The 14118-nt window shown below is 39.9% G+C and overlaps 1 protein-coding gene across 3 annotated transcripts in view; it reads left to right on the top strand.

Annotated features, from left to right (window-relative positions):
- ARHGAP18 (Rho GTPase activating protein 18) overlaps nucleotides 1-8993 on the top strand; it is a 59056-nt gene extending 50063 nt beyond the window's left edge. For 2 of the 3 annotated variants that reach the window (XM_042817453.1, XM_042817465.1), the window contains exons 13-15: nucleotides 3107-3231; nucleotides 4988-5049; nucleotides 7392-8993. In XM_042817453.1, coding sequence (XP_042673387.1) covers nucleotides 3107-3231; nucleotides 4988-5049; nucleotides 7392-7483 — 279 coding nt within the window. In that variant the 3' untranslated portion in view covers nucleotides 7484-8993. Of the gene's footprint in view, nucleotides 1-3106; nucleotides 3232-4005; nucleotides 4293-4987; nucleotides 5050-7391 lie in introns of those variants that run through there. The other variant, XM_042817460.1, reaches the window with a different exon arrangement.
- Nucleotides 8994-14118: the final 5125 nt, after the last annotated feature.

Below are 14118 nucleotides of genomic sequence, written 5' to 3'. Positions count from 1 at the left end.
AAATTGAGGTGATTTAACTGTGCAGTTCCTGGACTGAACTCCACCATTAGATGGCAAGTGAGACACTTAAACTTCTGGTGAATCACCATTCTGGTGAATGCTGTTTGAAACTGTTGAGAGTAAATTATCTTGCTTGCAGCTGAATAAAACGTAAGTGAAAGTTACGCATGCTGTGGCACCCCACGTTGTTAAACAGAGATAGCCAGAGTTTGAGTCAGTTTCATGATCTTCAGAAATATCTCAACATTTTCTGTGGCAGTCAGCTCATTTGGTAATCTGTATAAATCTTATGTCTCATGAGGCCTTTCTATCATTCTCTCTCCCCCTTTTAAGAAACATCACTTATTGTGCAAGGGAAGCAGATTTGGGGCAAAATCTTTGTACAGTGCTGAGTGTGGGTAATGGGGTTTATGAAGGGGGCAGCTAAGCATACAATTCTATGGCCCAAGTTTGTGTTAGGGAGTAAGTCTTTATGCTATGGTGGGTGTGCACAGTGCTTTAGCCAGGCAAAGAAAGATGCCCTCATGACTGCAAATTTATCCACTAGAATAGCTAATAGATACCACCTGTCACTGTATTCCTCTCTATATTGCAATTGTTCCAAAATAAAGGAACAGCCATGTTGGTGGCAAAGTGCAATGCTACTGGGCTTATATGATACAGCTGTACATAGCTGATTGTCCCAAGTGAGGTGTACTACTTGCAGTTCAAAGAGACAAACTGCATCCCAATCCTTTCAGGCTTTGTCTCTCACTTAGCAAGTTCATTTCGAACTTCAGTTTTAGTCTTCATAATCCTAGTGCTTCTTCCTTGGTTGGTATCATTTGCACATTTGGTAAGTATAAACCCATCATCTGAGTTGCAAGTGAAAATACTGTGCAGTTGCTTCATCCTCTGTTTGTCTAGCCTGATGGATATCCAAGCATGTCATGCAAAGTAATCAGCAAGAGCCTCACAGATCCTACAGCCTGCAGCTCTTTTGTGAAACATAGATCAAGTCTCTATGAAAAGCCCTAACTGGAATGTTTTGAATTGTGCTACAGTTCCTTCTGTAAGACTGCTCCTGCATGACTTATGATCACTTTTTCTGTCCCACCACCTTGTATAGTGAATGGACTAGAGGATGTTCATTATCTATTCTTCTGTAGTTGGGCACCATGAACATACTGTTCAGCTGAGCATGAAAAGATGTAGGTAGTGAAAATGGCAAAATGCATTCATTAGCTGAGTTAATAATGATTCTGTTTAAATAAACAGAGTAATTACCTTGTTTGATTTTCTGACTGTAATGTTTCTGCTCGGTGGACATTTCTCATTCTCTCATGCATTCAAGGCAGGCAGCTTTTTAAATCATTTATTAAATGCCTGCTGTACAGAGAAAAGGACTGTTGGCCAACTGAAGTTGAAGAAGGCAACTTCATTAAAATAAACTGAAATAAAATAGGACCGAATTGTATACTAAAATGAAACAAATTTACAGTAAATTTGATAAAAGACCATTTAGGAACAACTGTAAATAACCTTTTCATCTTTAAAAGTTTCGTATCCTTTTGCTAGGAAGCATGATCCCAACAGTCTGGAAGAGAAAAAGTTGTTTAAACAGGAATTAATTTTCTATCCAATATACACAGCCATGTTTCCATGGATGAAGGCCTTAAAGAATAGATCAGGCAAATTTAGAGATAGATATACAGAATTGCTTTCTGAGATCCTTTGCAGCCTTATGAATCTTTGATTGCATGATTACTGTGAAGCAAATTCTCAGTGAGCACTCTGACTTGTGAGTGTCCCTGTTCATTGCAGGGGAGTTGGACTAGATGATCTTTAAAGGTCTCTTCCAACTTTAAGGATTCTATGATTCTATGTATGAGTTGAACAGAAAAATGATCCTGTGGAGCCCTCCTTCTTTGTAAGTGATATGATTGATATTTGTCATCAAGGATTTTTGGATTGAAATAACATACAAATCAATTATGTAGGTTGACTTGCTGGAGATATTCTAGAGAATAAAAAATAGGGACAGAAAGCTCTTGTAGTGAATATCTGTTTCAATAGGAAATATTTCCTGAAAATAGGGATCACTTGAAGTATTCATAGATCATTCTACTTTGTGTTATCTTTTTTTTTCTTTTCTTTTTCTTTTTTTTTCCTTTTCCTTTCTCTTTTGGCATGAAATTCAGTTTGAATGAAAGTGGAAAGGTTTCTTCTGGAAGTTTCAGGAGGGCATGGAATGTAGGAATGTCACGGAGTTGACCAGATCAATCTATGTCCGTGACAGGGGCAACAGGCCTCTGCCCTCCCCCCCACCCCAGTCCCACAAAAATGGGAAGGAAGGAAGGGAGGAAAAGAGCAGCGGCAACAATCTATGGAGGAAAACTTATTTTACTATGATATTGGAATACAAAATAACACAATATATACAATTTAATTGAAATTGAGATTAATAAATCAGACAAGATGAGAGAGAGAGTTCCCGGGACCGATTCAAACCTGAAAAGCTTGGAACGGCTGGGAAAGCACCTCCAGCACCCACTGCCAGGCAGCAAGAGAGCGCCCCCCCCACCTGGAAGGGCCAGATCCTGTGACTGCTGTAATGTACAGGGATAGGTACCTGGAATTGGGGCATTAACACATCAGTGCCCCGTACACTACATGATGTTTTGATGTGGAATACTGAAACCCAAAAAAACAAAACAAAAACAAACAAACAAACAAAAAAACATAGAACCATGACAAGGAACTGCTTGGCTTTCATGCCTACATCAAGTCTTTCTGTCTTTTCTGTGTCAGTCTCATATGCTTTTTGTCATACCTGAATGTGTTCTTAATATAGCAGTAGCTGTTATTTCTAACATCTTCGAAAAATAATTAAGCACTACTATTCTTTTGTTCTAAAGTTCTTTATGTGAGTAAAAAGAGATTTGAAGGCCTTATGCAATTTACTGAATTTCTCTGTAGTTATCGTATTTCTGCAGCGAAGTGTAGTAGAAAGTGGTGAAGTGCACTTACAGAGCACCGTACTGTTACTTATTTCATACTGTATTTTGAGTAACTCATCAAAGCCAGCTGCTCACAGCTTTGTTCCAACACCGTTATTGCTTTGCAGGCTGATGTTCCTCAGGGAGTGATACGGGTGCAAGCACCTCATCTTTCAAAAGTTTCCATGGCAATACAGCTGACAGAAGACCTGAAAGCCAGTGATATAGTAGCCAGATTTCTCAGTGAGAAAAGGTACAAATACATTTTTATTAACGTGTATTCTATCAAGAAAAAAGTTTTAAAATTGTTTGAATCAAAGTGAGTTCATGAACTTTGGGGTCAAATTTAGCGCATTAGAATATACACTTGAGGAATTAATCTCGTGTTTCTAATGCCTCTAAAGCTCATGAGGCCGTCAGGAATGCACAAAAACTATTAGTAAAAACTGATCAGCTCTTTAGTCTGATGGGATAATACTTTTATTAAAAGAATACTTTTGTTATATTCTCAGAAGAAGAAGGGATCTCCAAGAAAACAAGTGTAAGAAAGAAAGAGATGAGGAAAAGAGAAAACATCATATAAAAATGGAATTAATATATAACAATAGTACAGGTATTGGAATATAGATATCTGAAGATGTTGCTCGTGAAGTGTTTTAAAAGGAAAATTTGAGTTATCCAAATCCATTGAGAAATGAAGAAGTTTTAAAAAAGATTTTACATATATTTTATGTGTACATTAGCAAAGTAAGAAATCGGAATGGATTTAGCAAAAAAACCCCAAATCATTAACATACGTGGGCATCATATACAACTATTCATGCTAAAGGAATAACAGTGCTCTGTGTGAAATCAAGAAGATAGTTCTTCTTAAGAGCTGTTCTCAAGGGCTTATATTTTTGAATGAAAGTTATTTTTTTGGCTGCACCATAGCATATACTATTAGAATTAAACAGTGAGAAAAATAAAATCTTTTTGTAATTCGGAGACTTTATTCCTCCACTGTATGTTTTTTCACTTCTTTTAGTTGCAGCAAAAATAAAACCAGCAAGAATATGGTTTCCGTACCCAACCGCTTGGCTTTTTCAGACATATGAAGTGTGTGAGGGGAATACTTATTTTTGCAGCAGCAGTGAAAGAAAAATTAGAGGGTAAATATCAGGCTACTTGCTAATAACAGTTGAATGCTTTTCTAAAAACCACGAATTCTTCACATCTATGAAGGCTGCTCCAAAAGTAATGCCTCCTCTTCTACTATGTTGGCTCATGACATAAAAGTTGTTGGTGTGGCAGTAGAGGTTGAACCTTCCCGATACTCCATTACATGTTGTTGCTGTGTGAGAGATGGCAGCAGAGGGGCAATCTGACAGAATGATGTCTGACATGTAAGTGCCCATGAAGCAAAGGTGTGGAATTGAATTCCTCCATGCAGAAAAAATGGCACCTATTGACATTCACTGATGCTTGCTGAATGTTTATGGAGTCCAAATGGTGTTATGTGAGCACGGTGAGGCAAGAGGTGGTGTGTTTCAGCAGCAACAATGACAGTGGGTCACCTGCACTGGGAAACATTGCTACAAGCATGGTATGCAGGTTCTTGTTCATGGCTGGCAAAAAATGCATAGCTAATCATGGTGACAACATTGAAAAATAGTATTTTCTTGCTGAGAATTTGTTCTATCAAATAATGTTATTGTGTTCTTTTTTATCTGCTGTAGTTTCCCTGGAAATACACAGGAGGTATTACTTTTGGAGCGACTTATGTATCTTATTTATACCTTTTCTGTAGTTTATTGCTCACTTGCAGGACTATTTGCACTAGCATGCAAGGGTGTTCTTGTTCACTTTATCAGTAAATAAGTATAAACAAAAAGGATTTATAGCTGCTGCACTGCTGATCTTAATTAGCAGAACTTCTACCAGAAATGTCTCAGTTGTTGGCATACAAATTCTTTGCTAGTGTACAAGTTCTTTTGCAATAGTTAATCTATGCTTTTTGTTCCTGACAGTGGAAATGTCCAAACACTCAAGAAAGAAGAGGTCTTCCTTTATGAAATAGGAGGAAATATTGGTAAGAATGGGCTCTGTACAACTTCTTTTGCTAGAATAAGACTGTTCAGCACTTAATACATGAATTTACTGTGTGACTACATTTATTCACATCCTGACACTAAAGCAGAAAGTTAACCCTGGGGAGAAGGAAGCAGAGAAGGTGGTGTAATCATCATATTAGTAGTACATTATTATCTGTTCTAAAGTAAGAAGACTGCTGTTACAGATGTTCCTGATACGTATGTACAATAAAGAAGCATAGAAAGGTGCTTGAAGTTCATCTTCTTCATCTCTTTGTACTGAGGCATAGTAAGTGAACTTACAGCCCTTATGCTCTTCATTGGAGTGTTGCTTGCAGGCTCCAATGAAAAAATGACCATTAAAACGGAAAAATGACCAAGTAATGAAATTTTCAAACAGTTAATCTTTCCTGCTCTGTGTAACAATTGATTAAAGCAAATAGCAGATCAGCAAGGTGAAGGCCAAAGGCTGACACTGAAAGCAGTTCAGAAATTTCCTAATGAACGCAAAAGTATTTTTGTGTTAGAAATCAGTTCCCGTTATTTTTCATTTGCTGAGAAAAAAAAAAAAAACAAAAAACAAAAAACAACACCCCAAAACCTAGAAGACAGCATTGTATTGAACTTACATCCTACATTCACTTTTTCCATATTAAGCTGTATTTGAAAGCATAAAATTCCATGAATATGCTGTATGTCTGTACTGCATGTTTAAATACTACATGTAGTTGCTATTTTTGTCATTATTCCATTTAACCTAATCACTACTTAAATTTATTTTTTTATGTCTAAATGGAAAAATTTCCCTGCAAGAGGTGAAAAAATCTGGATGCCAGATTAGTATATTATCTTTCCCTTACATGTCCATTATATACGCAGTCTTTCAGCTGAGACAAGAACTCCCTGACGTTAACCTACTATGGTTTACATGTTAACATAGACCAGCTTTCCAGATCTTTGCAGTTCCTATCTTCCTAAACTAGCTGATGTACAAGGAGCCCCAAAGGCAAACAAGCTGACAGGCTCATTTTGCACTCATATGTTTATGCTCACATTTGTAATATGAGCAATGCTGACGTCCTTCACCCTAACAGATGGAGCTGCTGAAGTTTCCAGACATTTTTTGGTGTGCCCAGTACACTGTGGGTCTTCATGGCACTGAACAGGAATTCTGCTATTGCTTCTTGAGCACGGCTGGATACAGAAATCATAGCATTTCAGAATGGTTTTGGTTGAAAGGGACCTTAAAGATCATCCATTCCAGTCCTATGCCATGAGCAGGGCTCCCACCCACTAGATTAGGCTGCCCAGGGCCCCATCTAGTGTGGCCTTGAACACATTCAGGGGTGGGTCATCCACATCTTTTTCATCCTGTGGGTCACTGAGGGTCCAGAAGTGTGGGTGGTACATGGCACACAGGTTGGGATAAAAATGCCTGAGAGAGAACAGGCTGCCCCCAGGCATGGAGTGGGGATGGAGGTTTATCAGGAAGAGCCTATTTGAGCAGACAATCTCATTTGCTTGCCTGCTATAAGCAGAATGTCAAGACAGCTGGCAGGCTGACCCTGCTTCAGGGTAACACCTCTGCTTGCCTTCTGCTTTAGGAGAATATATTTCCAGAAACATCTGGTTGGCAGATTAAAGAAGCTACCAGTCATCTACCTCAATCACTTGGTGTGGTGAAGTAGGAGAGGGGCTGTAGTGTATAGCTGCAAATGCAAAAGCCCATGGGGAAATGGGAAGAGAAAGCTGATCTTGATGGAACAGCATGTTATTTTCATCATAGCTACCAGACAAAAATGAGTTTCTTGTAATGCACCGAAAACACTGTACTACTTTTCTCTCTTTTGTCAGTAACCATTAGAAGTGCTATGCAGAAGTGTTAACTGAGAGAAGCAGAGTGGGGAATAATACCTTCTTAACAAGGACAAACCCTGCTCAGACTTTCCATTTCAGAAAAGAAAGAAATTTTAATGGGCTTCAGTGGAATTTTGAATTAACCACAAGACAACCAGAGCCCCATTTTCCTTTATTAAACCTTCAGAGAGTGGAGCTTCCATGCAAATAGTCTGTGAAGAATCTGACCCAGTGCCACAGAGTTGGAACCTCCCACAGCTTCCCTCACAGCCTCAACCTGCATGCCTTCCTCTCCAAGATGGATGAGAAGGCTAAAAGCACTTCTAGGCTTAGCTATGTTGTCCATTGTTAAATACCACAGAAATAGCTTGAAAACTTAAATGGAATAAACCAGCAACTTTGAAAATAATTTCTTATTTTTAATTTTTTTCTTTACTGATGTAGCCAAATAACCTCTTTTTTGTTTTTTTCTTTTTTTTCTAAGGGGAACGCTGCCTTGATGATGATACCTACATGAAGGACCTCTACCAGCTCAACCCAAATGCTGAGTGGGTTATAAAATCTAAGCAGAGCTAAGCAAATGGCAAAAGAACAAACCATGGACTTACCTTGTAATGCTGAATTTTTCAAAGGGGTAGTGTGTTCTTTCAACATTCAACTTTACTATACTTATTAATAGAAACTTACCTAGTTAAAAAAAAGAAAGGCAATGGAAACCCAACAATGATTACTAGTAAATTTTCACTTTTACTTACAGCAAGATACCAGAAGGAACTTTTTCCACTCATTTGGTATGAGAATAAGTCAGTTAAACACTTTAATGGCACTAATCTCCCTTAATGATACTCCCATCTGGTAGGTCTGGTTTCAAAAGAATTTATTTTTCAAACAGATGTTCAACCTCTTTATGTAAGAGATCTAAAATCTGTTTGCATAGAAGTGTGTGCTCACATAGGTTTTTGCAGTGGTAGGACACTGGAGAACCAAATCCTGATCAGCACTTCTGAATAGTACAGTATTAAAAATACCTGAAACCATTTCTCAAGTAAGTGTGAAATTCGCAGGAAAAAACTGCAGTACAATATATATTTTGGTTTTGGAAGTCCTAATTTTGTTCACTTTCTAGGTAAACTTTGATAGAAACTATTTAAAAACAACTGTGAAAATGCTTTCTATGCATCTTTTTGCTAGATCTTTTTAATATTTTTATTCTTATTGTGGCTGATCGTATTCTTGATACTATTTTTTTTGTTTGTTTTTAAGTAGGACAGTATAATACAGTGAGTCATTTTTAAAGCTCACCACTCTTGGCAGTGTCCTTTCTGAAATAATGTCACCACTAGAAAGATGTCTGAGTTTATCAGCAGTAATACATGGATATGTTGCAAATGTTGATTTCAGGGTTTTTGGACATCTGATAGATTGCAGAGCATTTTGTGAACTGCCAAAATCTGCCAATTATGAGCACAATAAAGACTGTTAGGGTGAATAAAATAACTGTGGAGAGAAACTGTAAGCTCAGTTTCACGGTAGCAAACCACCAAATCTTTCACCCAAAATCAGGGTAAAAGTCTGCTGTGGAGTGTACATAGGCTCTTTGATATTACCTACCACCAGCTTTACATCTGGTCTATCCTGGATGAGGCCAGAATCAAGTTCTACCTTCCCTGATAGATGCTGTCTAAACCACTTGAAAATTAATAGTCCAATGGTGAATTATTTCAAATCCTCCTCTTGGCAGAAGAAAGGACTGAATTCTCCTTGTGGAATTCATTGATACTGAATTACAGACTGACATGGCTCACTGCAGTGCTAAGTGATATGACTGTGGCTTCAGAATCCAGTCCCATAGCAATGCTTTGGGCTCACAAACCTGTGTACCACTTCACAGTTTATTTGTGGACTAGCTCGCCCCTGCTGTAGCACATATCTGCATGCTGACCACCTGAAGTAACTACTGTGAAATGATGTCCTTGGAACTAGGCATTTTCTTCTGATGAACACAGAATCACATTGACCTCATAGGGAATGTCTACATACAATCAAGAACTGCATTTGATTTTTTTTTTTTTTTAATTTTTTTTTTTACTTGATCAAAGCTAATTAAAGGAATCGGGGGCCTTTCTACTGAGCTTTGGATATAGGCCCTGGCTGCGTTATTCCCAAAGAAACCACTGGAACTCTATTTTATGCACAAGCAGTGAAGTAGAATTCTGACAGGTCATAGAAAAATTTGGGCACCTTCTGATTAGTTATCTGCAGTGTACGAACAATTTGAGGGCTGTAAGTATTCATTGTTGTTAAAAAGGCTCTGAGAGGATGCAGTGAAGGATTCTGCAGAGCAGGATGAAGGAAATTGGAGACTGCTGTAGCAGGTCTGCTCCCAATGCTCTGCCTCTGTGGGTACCCCCATGGTGTTGCACTGAGCCATGGTAGCACTCCCCATAAGACAAATCGCTTTGTCAGTAGAACAAAACTCACAAAACTCACTTGCTGTTCTTTAAGGGATAGAGTAGAAAATCAGAGCAGTGCTTAGGCAAAATATTTATTAATCTAATGTAATGCATAGAAGGTGTTTTTGTCATGTAAGGCAGAAATGATGTGATGTAGTACACATAGTTCTATAAGCGACTGCTCGCAACTGGGACACCAGGTGTTGTTTGAATCAGGAGCAAAGCGCAGAGGATGGGAACAGCTGCGTGGTTCTGGCGTAACATTACAACCTGCTGTCTATGATCTTTTAAATAACTTTGTTTCTGGTTTAGTGCCATTATCTTTTTTTTTTTTTTTTTTTTTTTTTTTTTTTTTAATTTAAAAGGCTCTTTTATAATTAAACGTTATTTTTTTTCTGAACGCTCTTCTCCTTTGAGTTATTATGCAAAAGCTTTCTGTGCACGTCAAACACAAAATGACACCGAGTGGGGATTATTTTTTAATTTCACACCGTGCGTCTATGCAGGTAGTTCGTTGTTTTGTGCGTGGAAAGAGACGTTGCTAAGCGGCACGCTCAGTTACACTGCCTTGCAGCCTGACGACAGGAGCGCTGCTACCTGGCACCTACCCGCGGTAGCACCAACAACACCCTTCACTGAGGCCGCCGCCCCGCCCCGCCCCGCCCCGCTGATGGACGGCCGCACGGAACGCGCCCTGCCGCGGTGCTACGGCGCCCCCTCGCGGGCAGAGCTGGATCCTACGCGGCTGTGAGCGGGCAGGCGTTGTCTTTACGAGAGTGGGTGCGAAGCGCGTTCCCTGCTCTGGGTGGCGTTTCAGATGCTTTTCTTTGAATGTTAGGCGTAGTTGTGCCGCTGGCTGCTCGTTTCCCAGTTCCCGGCCTTTTGTCGCTGGGTGGCTCGTGCCTCCTCCTTTTCCCCGCCTCCGCCGCCTCCACCCGTAATCCTCGCATTCCCCTCCCACGGGAGAGCGCTGGGAGGGTGGCATCTTCCATCCCACCTTCGCCCTTCCTGAGCAGCTTGCAGGAGGGCATGTGGCAGGGCCCTCGGCTACAGGTCAGCAGGGGGGATTCATGGAGATAGCGGGCGGGTGAGTGGGTCTGGGTGTGTGCTCTGACCATCAGGCAGCGCTACTGTGCCATGCGGGTGATGGAGAGGGGCACAGGTTGACCAGAGATTGGAGTCTCCTCCTTGAAGATCTTCAGAAGCCACCTGGACGTGATGCTGAGCAACCTGCTCTGGGTGCCCCTGCTTGGGCAGGGGTTAGAGCAGATGGGCACATGGGTCCCTTTCCACCTCAGCTGTTCCATGTTAAGCACTGGCAAAACCTCCCGTGAGGCTGCTTTGAACTCAGGGCCTTAGGAGATGCGCCCATTGAGGAGGAAATGCTTTAGGAAGTCCTGACTAAAACTTTTTTGCAATCCATTACTTTTTTTTCTCAAATATTCTTCTTGAAGTTACTGAAGCTGTTTAATAAAATGCGCTCTTTTACTAAGCATTAAGAGTTAATTTGCAGTAGAAAAGCAATCTCGGTGGAAGATTTGCTAAGTGAGTGATTTCCTCTAATGCACCTCAATATATATAGGAATTGAATCTCTGTAGCACTTCTGTTTCTAAAAAACTGCAGCCATTCACAAAGAAAAGAAAACAATGTATATGCACTAATTTTACAGCAACGTTTACAATAATTACTTTTTACTAGGGCAATGCTTGTGAGAACTTCAAACCATTGTTTCTGTTTGCAGATGAAGAGGCAGGTAAGCACTCCTCATCTCAATTTAGCAGATGGGAGAACTGTTCCTAGATGGCTTGCCTGGGGCTGAAGGGGTGAAATCAATCTGATTTGTAGAAACCAAATATAATCCTCCAAAACTGTTCGAAAAATCTGCCATATCATCAGTAACGGGACTTCAGCAATCATAAATCTGACTTCAGGGGACAGTTTTAATAAATATAATACTGTGAGCTTTAGCCTGATTTCCAAAGAAAGAGTCTGGGGTAATCTTGCTGCCAGTGTGTGTCTTCCCTTAATTACTTCTGGATCTGCTGGCAGACTTCAATCATTCTTGGCAGACAGAGTAGAGGGAGAGAACGTCTCAAAAATAATTAAATTTATATGAGTTTCATAAAAGGAGGCAACTGGCAGAGGCAGAACAAGCCCTTTGATCAAAGGAAAGGTGACAGCATAAATTCTGCCTTTATGTAGGCACTGGAGCAGCTACGGGGCTGGCTTTTATGGTGTAGCTTGTTCCTAATTTCTGGTTAGCACAATTGATCCCCTTTCCTCCCCTGTTGGGTTCAGCATCTCAGTAAGCACCCTCCCTGCTGAGCTACCTGCAAGGTGGGAAGCAGTACACCTGTGCCCTCCTCTCATAGGTCTATTGGGAGTCACTTTCATCCTGCACAAAGATCAGACCTAAAATTGGCTAGTATCAGATGGCATGTTCACGTATCTGCGAGTGCTAAGCAGTAATAGGAATGCAACTTTCCACTCCATTGCATAGGTGCTAGTTCAAAATCTCCGCAAATGTTACTTCTTTCCAGTTGCTCACTTTTGGGACAATTGAAAGGATTCTTCATCCTGTCTCACCCTATGACCAATAAGTAGCATTAATTCATGCTGATAGCCAAAGTCTGTTTATTTTACTGTTTCAGAATCACATTTTACCATTACATCTCTTGAAAACACCTGGTTTCTGATGTAGCTGTCTCAGCTCCTATAATTATATGTTGAGTCACTGGATCAGGTCCTGCAGGTAAGCCAGCTCTGGGTTCTTTGCCATGGGAATTCCTGTGTCCCCAGAGCATGAAGTCATCAGACGTGATGCCTCAGAGATGCACAACTTCAGCATACAGTTGTCTGGTGAAACTGTAAGGACAGACAGCTTTGCACAGTAGAATTTCACAAGTACACACAAGTTACTGGAGTATCCCTTGCTATTTGTCAATGTGCAAATGTTTGACTTACTCCAAATGATCAGAGTAAACAGGAGGATATGTAGTTGCTCTAAAATGTTCAAGCATCAGATTCAGGCTCCAAACCCTGGGCTGCATCCAATCAAGACCTGGTATCTTGCTCAGTCACTTCTTTCCCTAATCTGTGAAATGATATTTGATTGAAAGCTTGCCTTCTGATTTTGGGTTTGTCTGAAAATAGTATCTAATCTAATACAGTTGCCTTCATTGTATTCTAGTATGCTCCTACAGTGTGTGCTCTAAGTTACAAGGTAAACGAGCTTCCAACCCCTTCTTTTGGACGCTCATCCTCCACTATAGTCTGCCAAAAACCAAACTTACTTATGAGTCTGGTTGAGCCTGAACAAAGGGAGTTCCTTTCAGCAGGGACCACAGCCTGAGCAGGTAACACTGTGGGGAGCCAAACATCCATGAAGTACCAACTGAGAGCTGCCCATCTCAGTATTCCAGTCTGGCTCTTTTTCTTCTCTGCTGTCTTATAAATATTCAGTACACCATTTTGCTTCTGTAGACTTTAAAGTTGTAGGATGCAGCCAGGTGACATTCTTCTGGAATGCTGTTTTTAAATGCTCAACCTTGAAATAAGCTGTATCTCATGGGAGTGTGAGACAAGAGATATTAGAGCAACTTCCTGAAACCATTCTAAGACAGTCTTGGAGTCCTGGCAAAAATCTGCACTGGTGCCTTCAATGTGCCATTCTGAACCAGAACAAGATTTTCCTTCCATTGAGTTTAGCAATGCGTTAGGAAACAATTTTGGCATGGTTGAGTTTGGGCGCGGTTTTGCAAAATGTTGGCCAGAAAACATACCATTGCAAAACCCTTTCCAGCCATACAACCTCTTCTACCAAGACAAAGTGCCTTTATTTTTATTACTTTGAAGATCCCTACAAGGGTGGTCTCCTGTTTTTTGTCACAGTTCTGCTTGACTGAATGGTAGAAGGAGATATGAGTGAATTATTTTGTAAAAAAATAAAATAAATCTTACTGTTGAAAGTATTGTATAGATAACCAACAAAGGGCCACTGTGCAATCATGAAATGGAGTACTTCAGAAGATTCTTGTGTATTCCAGTTCCTTCCATGTAGAGAAAATAAGCCAGTCAGTTCTGTAGACCAAATGTTGCTGCTATTCCCATGCAGAATTGTTTCACTGGAGGTCTTCCAGGAAGAGCTGAAAGCAGAGAGTACTCATGTCTTCAGCCATCTTGAAGTGATGTTCTCCTATAGATGATGTGTGTGACTTGTCTGCTTGTTTGTTTTTCCTTCTGTTTAAATTGGGTATCTTTTTTCTTTAAAGGGAGTAGTGAAAACTGAGCATAATTATAGACAAGAAATATTTCTGTACTACAACAGTGTGGATGTTTTGAAGGTATTTATGAAATAAATATGGTTACTTTTAGTTTTTTTCCAGAGAATCTCCTGATTGCTTAAATCTGCTTGGATCGTTATAAGAAAAATTGATTTAATAAAGAAACACTAGCTAAGCAAGTCTGTTGGTAAAAAATGTTGGTAAGATTAAGAAGGAACTGATTTTTCCTCCGAGGCACCTATAATGATATCAGTTTAAATTCTAAAAACATTTGTTTAGCTCTTGGAAAAAAAAGTTAATGCATAAATAGTACAACTAAACTGCATATTAGTGTGCTGATGAGGGCAGGACTGGTATACCAGGTCCGTTTATTATGTTCTGTCTCACAAGTCTGCGTACTGCTGAGATGTCCTCAGTCTTACAAAATAAATTCTTCTTTTTTTTTTCTCTCCAGGAATAAGGAGGTTCCTGCAG

The sequence above is a fragment of the Centrocercus urophasianus genome, unplaced genomic scaffold (assembly GCF_019232065.1).
Source record: "Centrocercus urophasianus isolate 14NV4802_14NV808 unplaced genomic scaffold, USGS_Curo_1.0 seq_10, whole genome shotgun sequence".
Classification (NCBI taxonomy): domain Eukaryota; kingdom Metazoa; phylum Chordata; class Aves; order Galliformes; family Phasianidae; genus Centrocercus; species Centrocercus urophasianus.
Note: the sequence above shows the minus strand (reverse complement) of the source record. Positions and strands in the feature narration are given on the sequence as shown.